The sequence below is a fragment of the Gymnoscopelus braueri genome (genome assembly GCF_963280865.1).
Source record: "Gymnoscopelus braueri genome assembly, chromosome: 19".
Taxonomy (NCBI): domain Eukaryota; kingdom Metazoa; phylum Chordata; class Actinopteri; order Myctophiformes; family Myctophidae; genus Gymnoscopelus; species Gymnoscopelus braueri.
In genome coordinates, this window is record NC_137621.1 from 31,227,969 (window position 1) to 31,240,507 (window position 12,539).

Consider the following 12,539-nt stretch of genomic DNA (forward strand, 5'->3'; position numbering starts at 1 on the left):
GTCACGTTTGATGTAGGGGGTTTTGAAATGACAGCCTACCCTGCCTGTCTGCTGTTCCTGTTTCACCTAAACACGTGTTTAGGTTTCCTATGTTCGTAAGAAATGGAAAGGAGTCATTTTGTATACGTTTTGTCTCCAGCCAGGCCAAGACACATTCTACACAGGTAGAATGTAGAACTAGAGGTCCATAAATAATATAACCCTTGGCCTTTTTAGTACTCAATGAAGATGCTTGATCATACACACAATGACACAAACATGACAGACCTAGCCTGAAGAAAGAAAGAAGAAACGCGGCCATGCAACAGCATCATTTGGACCTCCAGGAGTTTCAACAATATGGGCTTTAAACAATTTAGCCAAAAACACAAGTAAACCTATTTGGTGAGTTTGTTTTTGAAATATTCAAATCGCAATCAGATCCAATTACTAAAATAAAAGGCTCTCCGTTATTTTCCACATGTTAACTTGGCAAAGTGTCACTCACTATACAATGCTTACAGTAGTTATAGGCGACTTGCTCAGTAAAAAGCAGATCTACAAGCTCACCATGTATCACGAATGTGACACGTGGTGAGCATGTATATCTGTTATTTATCAGTGGTGTAAAGTATCTAAGTGCATTTACTCAAGTACTGTACTTATATAGTACAATTTTGAGGTATTTTTACTTTACTGGAGTATTTCCAATTTTCAGTAATTTTATTTCTACTCCACTACATCGCAGAGGCAAATATTACACTTTTACTCCACTACAATTATTTGAAAACTTTAGTTACTAGTTACTTTGTAGATTTTGATTATTATTACAAAACAATAACATACATTAACCACTTCAGGCCTATATACATTTCGGCCATTTGAAAATAGCCGATCTACATGTCTGTGTTATGTAGATCTTGTAGATCTGCATAACGAGAACTTACTTTTGGTAAGTACATTTTGATACCAATACTTTTACTCAAGTACATTTTTGAATTCCGGACTTTACTTACAGTGTATTTATTCATTGCCTATTGATACTTTTACTTTTTTAAGAAAAAAATGTGAGTACTTTTTCCACCGCTGTTTACAGCATGCAACCATATGCAACACACCACCAGCGCAAGTCCATGAGCCAGAGCCCCAAAATTGAGCAATGATTATCGAAAGAGTGGGCAAAACCATACCTATATTAAATTGTTTATAGGGTCAATATAAGTAAATAAATATATGATAACCTTTCCACACTCCACAGGAGCAGCTTTTTCATATTTATCACACATTTTGTTATTTTCCCCATACGTGCATGACAGGTGAAAAAATGACAAAATTTAAAAAATAGTTATCATAATGAAACTTCCCCAGTTGATTACTTACATGAAGACAATGATTTATCGTATTACAAGTTTTCTGAAATTGTATATTTAAATATGCAAATTAGGCATTTAGTCCATGAGCCAGAGCCCCAAAATTGAGCCAGATATTGAATATTCCCTCGTTAAAAACCTTTGACTCCAACATCTTAACAAAATTAAATAAGAATGTTGACTCTGGCTTTGTCCAATGTTCCAATGTTGATTCTGGAAAGTTATGCAAATTCGGGCATATTTTCCTAATGCCCAATTTGCATATTTAAATATACAATTTCAGAAAACTTGTAATACGATACATCATTGTCTTCATGTAAGTAATCAACTGGGGAAGTTTCATTATGATAACTATTTTTAAAATGTTGTCATCTTTTCACCTGTCATGTACGTATGGGGAAAATAACAAAATGTATGATAAATATGAAAAAGCTGCTCCTGTGGATCATATATTTATTTACTTATATTGACCCATATAAACAATTTAATATAGGTATGGCTTTGCCCACTCTTTCGATAATGAAATCTTGTCTGGCTCATGGACTATTATATCAGGGCTTAACTCAAACAGACTGCCTTTAGGACCTGGTGGAGAAGCTCTCCGAGCAGACAGTCCTCGGGCCCCTGCAGTGAGGAGCGGAGCATCTGGAGGAGCGTCGGCCGGGCTGTGGGGAAGGAGGAGGTGGAGGAGGACGGCTAGAGAGGAAAGGAGAGGCTCTCCGGCGGCAGCACAAGCGAGACAAAAAGGGTCAGGCAGGCCTGGGACTTGGCAAAACCAGGGTAACGACTGAACACACCGTGACTCACTCGTTTAGAACCGTTAACCCCGGCACTTAGAACTGGCCGTTGAGCGAGAGTAAAAAACCTCTATCGGAACATAATGTGACTGAAAGAGCCTCTGAGAGCGGAAGGAAGACGCTCGGGGGTGGAAGAGGAAATGGAAATAGACAGCGATTAGGTTATGGTTGGTGCTTTTTTTTTTTTTGCAGATGTGCTGATGATTTCTCTCATCAAGTTCAAGTGCACATCGGCCAACCGATGTGCTCTTGAACTTGATGAGAGAATTTTACAGCAGGGGGGGCCAGGATTATAATAACCCGCCTCATCATGAATATAACGGGGTTTTATCCTTCAGTGGCCGTGATGGCCTGTAAAAGAGGTATATAATCCCTCTTGGGGTCATTATTATGTAGACTTTCCCCTGCAAAAGAGACATCTAAAACTTTGGCATTTTTTAATGCATAACGTATTGAATAATATGATTCAGATGATTTGATCGCAGTCGTTATAAGCGACTCGTTTTTTATTTTAGCCTGATGTGCATGAAAATGCGTGACACTAGTAAAATGCCTGTGTGGCCTATAATAAATTATTTCCCCCCCCCAAGATAACACGTTCAGGTTATAATAACCTGCAATAATTCTCAGGGATGAGATTAACACTCCAATTGCCTGATCCTAAATACATCAAAAACCAATTGGCAATAATCCCGGTGTAGCTTTTAAAGGAAATTAAATAGGCCTACAGACTTGGTTTCTGAAATATGTTTTACATTACAGTATGCGCATGGTGGGTTCCTTCCTACCAAAGTGCGTTACACTTCAGTTAAACCTGGCGAGTTATGACAAATGGTGCTGTTTAACGACGGGTTATCAATGAAAAAAAAAAGCAATTACAGTACAATATTGCCATCCAAATTGTGTTTGCATATTATGCCCTGTCGTCGCCTGGTGAACGCAGCAGGGCCATTTCTTGCTGTAGTGTATATCTGAATCCATGTGGCCTATAGGCCCTATGCTATAGTAGCCATAGTATTCTATAGCACCCTTTAAGACCCGCAATAGACCAGTGGTTCTCAATCTGTGGGATCGGGACCCCCAGGGGGTCCCCATGATGACAGTACAGTGACAATTTAAGGACTTTAAAGACGTTTTTAATACATAAAAAAGGACATTTCTGCATCAAAAGTAATCAACAAACTATATTATATAAACTGGTCAGACATTGGCCAAATTGTCAAATAATATAAGAAAGAGGCAAACATTTTAATATCTGTGGAACCAAGTCAAACTAAATGTAATGCCTCAACTCCTACATTCCAAGTGCTTATCAGGGTGGGGGTCCCCAGTTCACATATTATTTTGGGGGGTCGCGGCCTGAAAAGGTTGAGGACCACTGCAATAGACCAAGCGCATTTTCAAATATATGCAAGTTTTGGCTATACTATTAGATATTTTTTAAAGAATATGCAGTAGCCTATTCATGATTCATTATAGATCTTGTTTTTTGAAAATTTGTATTATGTTTCAAAACATGCAATGCAAAACTGTTACTGAAAGCCAATCATTGCAATACTGAACACTCCATGGCATGTAGACTAGCCTACTCCTCAAAGCATGCCAGTAACTTAATACTAAACCTTGTATCTGTAATGCCTCACTTATTAAAATGCTGGTTGTCAGATTATTCACCATATAGTCCTAATCAGGCCTGTTTTTCATTTTACAGGAGAGCAGCAAGAAGGATCATCAATTCAATTTTTTTTTGTTTTGTTCTCGTTTTGAGTTAAATTTCCATCAGAAGATTCCGTCATTCACACTGACCACAAGATTATTTTACAATGCCGTCCAACATTGGTACCAACATGCCCACCACCACATATAAAAGTGCAGATTACGGGGACTCGCCTGGACACAGAATGGTAAGAGAACAAAATGGCCATGTGGCAGCGATTCCCAACCTGTGATCATCGTGATACAGATAGATAGCAATTTAAAGTATACTACAACAATAGTTCCATTGATCCAAGCCGGAACATGATTGATTGATCATTAAAATATCCCTGATCCCTGGGCCCTGATTTAGAAAAGGTTGGGAACCACTTATGTAAAGTATTTGAGTACATTTTGTTTTTTTCACATTGTCATGACTATAGTTTTAGGTGGATCACATTGTCATGACTATAGTTTTAGGTGGATCACATTGTCATGACTATAGTTTTAGGTGGATCACATTGTCATGACTATAGTTTTAGGTGGATCACATTCTCATGACTATAGTTTTAGGTGGATCACATTGTCATGACTATAGTTTTAGGTGGATCACATTGTCATGACTATAGTTTTAGGTGGATCACATTCTCATGACTATAGTTTTAGGTGGATCACATTGTCATGACTATAGTTTTAGGTGGATCACATTGTCATGACTATATAGTTTTAGGTGGATCACATTGTCATGACTATAGTTTTAGGTGGATCACATTGTCATGACTATAGTTTTAGGTGGATCACATTGTCATGACTATAGTTTTAGGTGGATCACATTGTCATGACTATAGTTTTAGGTGGATCACATTGTCATGACTATAGTTTTAGGTGGATCACATTGTCATGACTATAGTTTTAGGTGGATCACATTGTCATGACTATAGTTTTAGGTGGATCACATTGTCATGACTATAGTTTTAGGTGGATCACGTTGTCATGACTATAGTTTTAGGTGGATCACATTCTCATGACTATAGTTTTAGGTGGATCACATTGTCATGACTATAGTTTTAGGTGGATCACATTGTCATGACTATAGTTTTAGGTGGATCACATTGTCATGACTATAGTTTTAGGTGGATCTGATTTTAAAAAAAGTATTTGGGTCCAGTGACAATGACTCAACCGCTCCATATCAACACCTACGCAATGCAATCCTTCCCCATGTCAGCTATTTTATGAATGGACTGATCACTTCAGCAATCAGTTAATTTCATGCCTTATTGATTCCGTGCAACCCACAGACCCACAGGAGAAGACTTTGGTAGCATTGATCCCTCTGTCCTTTTATTGAACTTAGGTCTCGCTACTCACCTTGGTGCACGGCCTGTAATACAGTCTGTCCCCCTAATCAATGTTACTGTTACATTTAGTCGCTGTCGGGCAGAAACCTTGTATCTTCATATTTCAACTTTTTAAATCAATGCCCTACTAAAGTGTATCTACTAGCTCACAACGTGTTGCTATTTTTGAATTGTTTTTTAAAGTGAAAGTATTTCAGTGGGTTTTATGAATATTGAACCAATGAAACGTATTAACAAGAGCTTGTGATTAAATAATAACTACATTGGATTCCACTGGAACACAGGTTCTTTTTTTAATTTCCTGAAAAGTGACGGTTTTTGGACATACAAGGTCTCCACCTGGCTGCCTGTGTGTGGTGATTAATGCACAGTACCGTAGGTGACGCCTGGTCTTTGGTAATGGTGGTTGATGACGTGGGCGTTGGCTTGATGTAGGTTGTGTGCGAAGCGGAATGGCTCTATGTCTGCTTTTTACTGGTGGGGGGTTGTTGGGGAGCCGGGGGGGGGGGGGGTCTGTCCTCTTCCTCTACTACGCTACGCAGCACTGCCCCTAGTCCTGTTGCCTAGCAACAGGCATTGCCTTAAATAACCGTCCGCCTAGACGAAAATAGTGCAATGATATTGATGGCATTGTGGAGTTCACTCCAGGCAACAACAAATTGTTTTACAGGCTGCTTAAAAATATTTTTTTTGGGGATGAATTCATGTGGGTAATACTTTAGATGTAGTATTTCCACTCTTTGTGTGTGTGTGGGTGGGACGTAGGGTCCCTCAATAGTGTGCTGTAGTCAGTCCACTGGTTTTCAGACGTTTTATGCCCAAGGCACACCAATGGGCAAGTCAAAAACCTTAAGGCACACCTGTAATCACGGTGAAATGAGCAGATCTACAAGCTTCTTCACGATATGATGGATTTTGAGCTTATAGATCTGCTATTTTTGCTATTGTTAAAATGTGTGGGAAAAATAAATGAATTTATTTAAAATTAAATGTAAAGTTTTCACCTATAATGACATGCCCAAAATAGGAAGGCCAGGTTGAAAGTGGTTAAAATATATATTTTTCGGTAAAGTAGTGAAGTGGATAAGTAGCTGCCCAGTGCCCACTACCGCGGAGTCCGTAAATTATTAAACCATTCACAACTTGTTGTATAGTTATAATAATATGTGGTTGTCACACAATTGCAAGGCACGCCTGGACTTGTCTCTCGCCACACCAGTGTGCCTCAGGGGGTCGGGGTCATACCTATGTTCCCCGGACCTATGTTCCCCCACTAAGGTTATGGTTAGGGTTAGGTTTAGGTTAGGTCCTACAGTATATTCCCCGCTCTCCTAGGACATAGAACATAGAACCTGGGGAACATAGAACCTGGGGAACATAGGTACGGTCCCGTGCCTCAGCACACCGCTTGGTAGTCTGTTCAGAAAGAGTGTCAAGAAATGGTGTTAAAGGGAAAGACCACTTTGGTAGAGGTTTGGGTTGTGTAGTTACCTTGCCATGATGTAACTCCAAAGGTGGGCAAGAAATAAATAATAATTGCTCCATTGATTAGAAATTGATAATTCAAAATATGCTCCTCATTGACTTACATTGTACGGTAAAACAGCTCTCAAAGTCACTCTTTTAGCACATAAACGAACGCAAACAAAGTTGATTCAGACAATATAGAACATCACCAAATGTTTAAATAAAAATGTCAACTTCCTGTTGATTTTGCCATTTTTAATAAGTAGAAAACCTGGACTGGATCCGCGGATCCGGATCCAGATCTTCAAATAGTAAAATCAACAGGAAGTTGAAATTTCTATTAAAAAAACAAACAGTACTGGGTTTGGTGATGTTTTATATTGCCTGAATCAGCTATGTTTGGGTTCATGTATGTGCTAAAAGGGTGACTTTGAGAGCTGTTTTACCGTACAATGTAAGTCAATGAGGAGCATATTTTGAATTATCAATTTCTAATCAATGGAGCAATTATTTTAGATTTCTTGCCCACCTTTGGGGTTACATCATGGCAAGGTAACTACACAACCCAAACCTCTACCAAAGTGGTCTTACCCTTTAATCGATGTGAGGATAGAAAATAAGTGGAAGACGTTTGCATCTTGGATTTTAGAAGATAATTTTTTGTCTTTTTGTACGTTTATCCCATTTTCAAATTCTAGAATGGGTATATTTTGGAGAGTAGCTAACATAATACTGTAGTGGGTGTAAACAATACATTTATGAGAGTGTAACTCTGTCGCTATAAAGCCACAACTCAATAATCACAGCTCAGATTACTCCTGTCCCAACAGAAGGCAGTTTGTCATTCTGGAATGTTGAGGATGGGTGTATTTTCTCCATTCCCCAGCCGGAACTTTCGGGACATAACAGCCTGACCTTTGAAATTCCTAGCTATTTTTATTGACATCATTTCCCCTTTCAGCCATTAGTATAGAGTTTGGGAATCTGTGCCTACAAGGATTTTCATGATATATCAAAATAAAAATATGCCATTTCATTTGGCTTTTTTGTGTGACTATTTTCCAATCCTGCCACCATTTTGCCTGAACAGCAGCAGGGCTTCAACCGAGTTACCTGCATTCGTTATTATTTCTAATTTATTAATTTAGATCATAGAATTATTGTAAAATGAGGTGATACAGTACAAAATGATCGTAAATGCTAATCAAGTCATCTGAATCCCAAAACAGACATCTTGAAATTGCTTAATATGCTCATCTTCAGTCAAAACACAACTTTTTATAAAAGGATAATGCAAACGTTTTGGTGAAGTTTTACAGTAAATAGCACAATAGACATTTTTACATGAAACATAAATAAAATGTTGACTGACCCCTAATAGCAGCAAACCAGCAGGCAGACTCCATATAGCATAGTAGAATAACTGTCAGTAAAGATATTGTGTTATTATTGAGGGCATCACCCCTCTGTACGGGGATTGCAATCTCATTTACATTCAGGCGTGGTGTTGCTGGTGGCCCTATTCAGTGAATACTGAAACCCCGGAACATATACATTAGTATCATCTTTTCTTCCATCAACCCCAGCGGATGCTTTGTTTGGGTGGACATGGGCTTTGTTCAGTTGGTGGGGAGACAGTTTTATTAATCAAAGAGAAAATTGCAGTGTAGGGGGTTGGGGGGGTAGCAGACGTCTTTGTAACGGTGTCAAGAAGGGGATCCTCTGTGTAAGGTCAGCTCTGCGTCTGCAGAGCTTTCACTTCAGCCTGCCTCAAGGAGTGTGTCATTCAATTTGCTAGCCATCTCATTGTCCACTGAGCCCCAAAAGGGGCTCAAGGGCCCTGTTGTAGACTGAGTGTTTGTGTGTGCGTAGGTGGATTGGTGAGTGTACAACAAATGCAATCTGAAGGTGGGCACATCTTTAGTTGGGTTCAAGCAGCCACTCAGCCCCTTGCATTGATTAACCCACCCCATCAGACCTGTACTGTAATACTGATATATCATTCTGTGCTTTACAGTACTGCATAATTACTACAGCTATTGAAGGATTCTGTGTGTCTCAGTCTAATGCTGGCTCTTTTTGGTTCACAGGGTGAACAATACACAACACTGGACAAGGATCTAATGACAGAAGAGAAGCCGGCCAAATGTAATGCCTCTTATAAAACTGGCAGGCCTGGAAGAAAACGCAAGCAGTTCCCAGTGAGTACCAGTGACTTTATGTGACAAGAATCCTGCAATCGCCCTTACTGTACTTTGCTGACAGTTATTCTACTATGGAGCCTGTCTGCCTGCCGCTTTGCTGACTACTCATATTACAGTTAACAAAAGAAAGAACTATTTCTATACCAAATTTCCCTTTATGGGCCAATGAAGCCTTGAACATGTGCAGTAACGTGAATAATCACTGCATGGCCTATTATGTCATTTCAAGATTAATACGGTTGGTATGCAATATGGGAAGTTCTACGGCTCCTTAACCAAAATGTTTCCTGTGCTGCACCTTGCAGTTCCCCCTTAAGAATAAAATGGAATTATATCTCACATAAGACACCTCCCTCTTTGTGAGTTTCCTGGTCCTACTACTTGCTATACCAGTATCAACTGACACATATTATGCACCTAAAAAGACCAAGCTCATAAATCAACTGTTCATTCTACTGAGTGCCTTATACTTAAAGCCACTGAAGAGTGTCCATAAACTAGATAAAGAACCCCCATGCTTGCAATCTGGGCACCTCTGGGAGTGTTTTCACAGCAGTTAAGGGTGACAGAGGCAGGGCAGAGTTACCACATGCATAAATGCAGGAGACTGGTAGGTGATTTAATCACAAGTCATGAGTCTTCAAAAGCATGCTGTAGGCCTTCCTCAGAGATGTATTGCACAGAGCTGTTGTTAGTATTGTTTGGGATGTTTGTGAAATATTCACAAAAATCTTTAATCAATATCAAACTTTATGATGTAAAAGCAAAGTATTCGAGCAATTATTGTCTCCGCCAGGGTGAAAGGCATGGCCGAGACTATGTTTTGCACCCTGTCCGTCCGTCCGGCCGGCCGTGTGTGTGTGAGCCCCAAAAGAAGTGAGCCCTTCGCCCTTTAAACACATACATTGGCTATTTGAAAATAGCCCGATTGCGGTGAAACTTTGCACACACATTCACACTACGTTTAGGAAAAAATGCCACCCTTTTAACTCCTACAAATTGTGTCCAAACATCATGCAAATCGGTACACAAGTGATCAAGAAGTCTCCGTCCGAATTTTCATATTCCATCCTGATTGGCGCATAACCCAACATTGCTGGCCCACAATAACCTACCTAACCTGGCGGAGACCATTTTCTAGTTAATCTTTTTTAAAGAAACAAAGGGAAGGCAGTCTAGTCGTGAACAAATCTATATATGAATCTAATTTCTAAGTTATTACTTGAAAATAGGGAATACAAAATAATAATTGAGCAATGAAGTAATCAATTAATTCATACATTTTGTAATGAATATTCGTTATTCATTATTTTGGGGTTTGCCTTAAGGTGGCCATAGACTAAATGACTATTGGCTCTGGTCTGATACTTAGTTATGTCAAAGCAGTGATGTGCTGAGTTTGCTGGATTGTGTTTTGACCTGACCTCTGTCTAATTGTCTGTGCTGCCTGATTGACTGGCTGTGAACTCTAACCTCTGGCAGAGGGCCACATGTGGATCAGTGTGTCACTCACTAAATGTGTTGCATAACACTGTTGCGTGTGTGACTGTGCGTGCATGTGTGTGGTGGGGAGGACTATGTTTATGTGGCTTTGTGTGATTGTTATTTGCCAGGACACTGTCTGTGTGTCTGTGTTTGCCTTCTGTGCACAGCTAATCTCGGAAACTGCTGGACTGATCAGTGTCAAACTTTCTCATGCTGTGTCATTTGAAGTTTTATGGGATAAAGAGACAGCCACAATTGATGTTTGAATTTCCTAATTTTTTCAATAAATCTTTACAATGCATTACATAAGTATCATACTCTTATAAAGCTGTTATTTACTGTACATCTATACATATTTGACATTATAAGACATTTTCTTCCCCTTTCTCAGGAATTAGTGGTGTTGTTCTTTATAACTGGCACGACACTGAATGATTTTACAGACATCAAGTGCTACAGCACATACATGTTCTAGGTCTTTAAAACCATGCTAGACCATGCTAAACCATGTAGACCTCGCATCCATTCAGTGTATTTGTGAGATCTACACCTGCCCTGCCGTTTTGCTTCTATCCTTCCTGTTTGCTGAACATCCTCGGTTTGAAGACAGAAAGTCTTTGTCGCCCGTCTGAATTACGGGTGGTTTAGATGTAAGCACTCTCTACCTGTCGACAGGAGATGAAGGATCTAGCGCTACTGTCGACAGCGTGATCTGATCTCGCAAGACATGCTCCACTTTCTGCTTTCACTGACCCAGTAATGGGATTGTCTGGGAAACTGGTTCTTTTTTTTTTCATGGCTATTTTTAGGGCAGGAACAGAGACGCCCTATCAAAACACCCCCCCCATTATTCCCCCCATCTCAAATTTCCTACACTTCAAAGAGTTGGAATTGATCTTTTCTAGGTCGACCCAAAAGAGAGAGAGAGTACATTTGGTGATCAAGGTGAAAGGGTTGTGCAAGTCTTTCTCATTTAAAATATGTTTCCTTTTTTAGTAATAGTATTGTCTCTTGGAGTTGGGTAAACGCTCTTCGTAGAATGAAATATAGTTTCCTGGGCGTTCCAAACTAAACAGACCTTAGGGGGAAAAAAGTCCCTCCTGTCAAATAGCCAGCATTCTTTTCATATTTGTGTCTTGCTGTAACAAAGAAACTACACGGTTACAGGGAGCTCCGTACTGTACTCTGTACACTGTACTGAACTTGTACATTATCCTTTATTTGCCTCTCACTTAATTGGCGTACCGCAGAGCTATGTACACAGCTTTGAAGTTTATGGCTTCCCATAAATGGAGCAAGGTGGGAAATTCCTCAATTCATTGACTAATAAGTGTAAAGTCGAAGGCACAGTTTTTGATTCTCCCCAGACACAGCTATGTAAAAAGAAAATCTCTATGAGATAGTTGCATATCGTTGCTTTCGGGTAGAAACCTTATGTTCAAAGCAGTTACTTTTCAGTAAAGGGAACAAATAGCCTGTGTTCCTATGGATCAAATGTAGTTATTATTTTGTCACAGCTCTTGAAAAAAAAAAAAATTCAGTGGTTATAAAACCCATTGACAGACTTATGTGGTTTCAACCTGGTGCCCCTATTTTGAGCATGACATAGGCGAATATAGCTGCTACTGTACAAGCTCACAATGCATCACGATGCATGCATTGTGAGCTCTTAGATCAGTATATTTCCAACTTTTGAGCGACTTTGTCATATGAGAAAGAATAAAATAGGGCTTAAGTGGTTAAAGGATGACCAATAGCATTAATTTATGAAAGAAAAAGATGAGAGATGGAGATACAAGGATTCTGCCCAACGGCGATGATATACAGTAAATGTACCACTTTCTGTCAAGCTGTCCATTTCCTCTCTCTCACTGTAGCATAAAGGGCTTACCCTGACACATCGTCAATGGGAATTTTCTTTCCCGAGCCACTCTCTCAGATAACATTTTTCTTCAAGGCTTTCTCGATGACACCTTGTAAATCCTGGGTTTGTGTACTACAAAGCCCGCTGCAGTAGATCTAATGATGTGTCATGACCGCTGGCAGCTGCAGCACCACTGCACGTCTTCTTCATTATATCAAACAGTGATTTACTGCTACAGCTATAATGATATGTACACCTGACAGATGGCCAAGGTACAACAAATCCAGCTTTCTCTTCTCCTGCCTTCCTGCAGGTTA

The 12,539-nt window shown here is 39.6% G+C and overlaps 1 protein-coding gene across 6 annotated transcripts in view; it reads left to right on the top strand.

Annotated features, from left to right (window-relative positions):
- The first annotated feature begins 260 nt into the window (after positions 1-260).
- The window catches only part of LOC308075068 (DNA (cytosine-5)-methyltransferase 3A-like), a 51,713-nt gene continuing 39,434 nt past the window's right edge, over positions 261-12,539 (top strand). For 2 of the 6 annotated variants that reach the window (XM_080414663.1, XM_080414665.1), the window contains exons 1-4: positions 261-384; positions 1,932-2,129; positions 3,858-4,050; positions 8,760-8,870. In XM_080414663.1, the coding sequence (XP_080270789.1) occupies positions 3,970-4,050; positions 8,760-8,870 (192 nt within the window). In that variant the 5' untranslated portion in view covers positions 261-384; positions 1,932-2,129; positions 3,858-3,969. Of the gene's footprint in view, positions 385-1,931; positions 2,130-2,199; positions 2,314-3,857; positions 4,051-8,759; positions 8,871-12,539 lie in introns of those variants that run through there. The other 4 variants (XM_080414661.1, XM_080414664.1, XM_080414666.1 and 1 more) reach the window with 3 other exon arrangements.